Source organism: Bison bison, unplaced genomic scaffold, assembly GCF_000754665.1.
Source record: "Bison bison bison isolate TAMUID 2011002044 unplaced genomic scaffold, Bison_UMD1.0 scf7180017864503, whole genome shotgun sequence".
Classification (NCBI taxonomy): domain Eukaryota; kingdom Metazoa; phylum Chordata; class Mammalia; order Artiodactyla; family Bovidae; genus Bison; species Bison bison.
Window position 1 is genome coordinate 6857729 of NW_011495061.1, and position 3474 is coordinate 6861202.

The following is a 3474-nucleotide window of genomic DNA, read 5'->3' on the forward strand; positions in this document are numbered from 1 at the left end:
GACCAAACTAGACAGCATATTAAAAAGCAGAGACATTACTTTGCCAACAAAGATCCGTCTAGTCAAAGCTATGGTTTTTCCAGTGGTCATGTATGGATGTGAGAGCTGGACTATAAAGAAAGCTGAGTGCTGAAGAACTGATGCTTCTGAACTGTGGTGTTGGAGAAGACTCTTGAGTGTCCCTTGGACTGCAAGGAGATCCAACCAGTCCATCCTAAAGGAAATCAGTCCTGAATATTCATTAGAAGGACTGATGCTAAAGCTGAAACTCCAATACTTTGACCACTTGATGCAAAGTACTGACACATCTGAAAAGACCCTGATGCTGGGAAAGATTGAAGGCAGGAGAAGAAGGGGATAACAGAGGATGAGATGTTTGGATGGCATCACTGACTCAATGGACTTGAGTTTGGGTAGACTCCGGGAGTTGGTGATGGACAGGGAGACCTGGCCTGCTGCAGCCCATGGGGTAGCAAAGAGTCAGACACGACTGAGTGATTGAACTCAACTGAACTGAAAATCAACACATGTCTCTCCATTACTACTAGTGAGACATGAGAGGCATCACAGTATCTATGCCTTAACTTTTGAAATACAGAAAGTATTCCTTCTCAGTCATAGCTAAATAAACTACAGTCAAATCATGATCTCTCTCTAACCCAATAACGTCTGTTGTCCTTAAAATTTATGAAGGTGGTTCACTGTTCATACTGTCAAACTGATGTAATTGATATCCATCCGCACATTTATGTGAGGGGAGGTAGGAACACACAAAAGTTCTAAAAGACCTCGAGTACCAAAATGCTCCCCTTTCAATCATTACTAAAAAGGACAGTGAAACAGTTTTAAAGCTTTAATAGTACAAATGCCAGTTATCCACACTGTAAGACCAATTACTAGTATTTGCCAAGATATGGAAGAGAAGAAAAAGGAATATAAGGAGGGTCCTTAAAAACCTACTTTTCTCCTCATGTGGTAACGTTTACCTTACCCAGAATACTTCATCTCTGACACTCCTAGTCACCCAATGTGTGGGATTTTTTCCTCAAAACAAGCAATTATGCACAACATCTGCTGGGTGTCCTACAATTTAGCTGACTGATTAAGGTTAAGGGCTCAGTCCCATGAGACCAACACACCTCCTCCACCTGAGATGCCAACTGCAAGCAGGTCCCCAGGTTACCTACAACTTCTGTATGACTGACTTGGCTACAAATCAGAGGTTCCCATGGCTTCAACCTCTTTGGATTCAATTAATTTGCTCAAGTGGCTCACTTAAAAAACATTTTACTTACAATCAGTTTATTAAAGGATATGATAAGGAATACAGATGAACAGCAGATGAAGAGATATACAGAGGAAGCCTGGGAAGGTCCCAAGCACAGGAGCTTCTCTCTCTGTGCAGCTGGGGTGCATCACCCTCCCAGTAGGTGGATGTTTGAACAACCTGGAAGTTCTCCGAATCCCATACTTTGGGGATTTTTATGGTGGCTTCTTCATGTAGGCATGATCAATCATTAACTAAACTGTTAGCCCTTCTCCCTTTTCAAGAGAATAGCAGATAAATGCTGAAAGTTCCAAGCTTCTAATCATGGCTTGGTCCTTCTCCTCATCCAGGAACCATCCAGGAGTCCCCCAAGAGTCACCTCATCAGAACAAAACACTCCTACCACCCAGGAAGTTACAAAGGTTTCAGGAGCCCTGTGGCAGGAACCAGGATCAAAGATCAAATATTAGAACAAAAGATGTCTCTAGTATATTTTGACTTAGGAATTACAAGGGTTTCAGAAGCTCTGTGCCAGGAACTAGCGGCAGAGACCACTTTGTTGTTCAGTTGCTCAGTCATGTCCAATTCTTTGCAACCTCATGGACAGCAGTACACCAGGCTTCCTTGTCCTTCACTATCTCTTGGAGTTTGCTCAAACTCACATCCATTGAGTCAGTGATGCCATCCAACCATCTCATCTGCTGTCATCCCCTTTTCCTCATGCACTCAATCTTTCCCAGCATCAGGGTCTTTTCCAATGTATTGCCTCACAGATTCTCATACTCTTCCCCCCTTTTTAATGCCTAAACTCAAGTTTTACCCTCTCTGTGGATCTACAGAACTCACAGCCTTCTTTACACAATTGGGTTTAACAATCAAAATTAAGCATTTAGCAATGTATTTTTTATCCTCAGGGAGGCAGAAATGGACAGTCATTTGCTAAGATAAGAAAAATCATAGTTTTCAACATCAGTTTTATTACTAATAAATATTTATGATATAGGCTAACAAAAGACTGAACAGTTCTTCCTCTGAGGTAGGAGCTGAAATATGTCAAACACAGAGCACCAATGACAACAATAATAACAAGCTACCTTATTTACTGAGAACTTTATGGAAGACACGGTTCTAAGCATTTTAATTGTATTTTTCTTATTTTATTTTTACATAACCCTAGGAGATTAGTATTATCAGTGTCCTCATTTTATAGATGAAGACTCTTGTCGCTCAAGAAATTAAGTAACTTGCCAGATATCACACCATTCAGCTGGGATTTTCAACCCAAGCACTCTTCTCATTTTCATATTATACCAAATGTTCACTCAAAACAATTGCTTTGATGAATACTGCTCATGTGTGTGTGTAAATATACATACAATATAGATGAACACACACACATATATACAAACACATATACACACACTCTCTAAACTTTATAGTCATATTGCAAAAATACTTTAGTGATCATCTTTGCAGTCTCTGATTTTATCACCACAGATCCACCACCAGAGAGAATGTGTTAGTCATATAAATTATGCTCAACCATAAATTGCTTTAAAATGGTTGACAAAAATAAGGCAGTTAATTGCACTATTACAAAACAAAATACAAATCCTGTAACTAGAAAGAAAGAATTCAGATTTTTATTTCAAGACCAAATTCAAACCATGATTGATCACTATTAAACCAACCTTTGGTTTTGTTTATCTACGTTTTTATTTAGTTTTCACTAAAACAACGACCTTGAAATTTTCAGGAAAAAAAAATACAATAAATATTTGATTAGTGACAGACACTATCACTGAAGATACTAGACTAAGAGTTTGATTATAAGAATCAGAGGAATTTTTCAGCTTCCAGGTACATAAAGATTATCTATTTCATCTTTAATATTAAAGAGAAATTTAAATGGGAAGAACAGGTATTCCAGAACCAATGTAAGTCAAAGGTTTCTGTGTTGGGGAGATTATTTTTAATAATGTGTTACAATTAAATCACCAAATAATTTAAAAGTAACTGCAACATAAATATAACCATAAATAAAACAAGAAAAGTATCATTTTAAAAGTACAGTAATACAACATCAGCTTACCAATTCAATTCCCTGTGGAAAAGGTGTATCATCCCAGTCCTTCTGTGGAAATCTCTGGATTATTTTCCCCAGACCTGCTCCTGACCCTATTAATAAAATCAAAGTGCATTAAGTT

At 38.1% G+C, this 3474-nt stretch overlaps 1 protein-coding gene across 1 annotated transcript in view; it reads right to left on the reverse strand.

Moving 5' to 3' along the window:
• The window catches only part of SBF2 (SET binding factor 2), a 502701-nt gene that overhangs the window by 405917 nt on the left and 93310 nt on the right, over nt 1-3474 (reverse strand). Inside the window, exon 2 of the mRNA XM_010829324.1 lies at nt 3360-3445. Within this exon, the coding sequence (XP_010827626.1) occupies nt 3360-3445 (86 nt within the window). The remainder of the gene's footprint in view (nt 1-3359; nt 3446-3474) is intronic.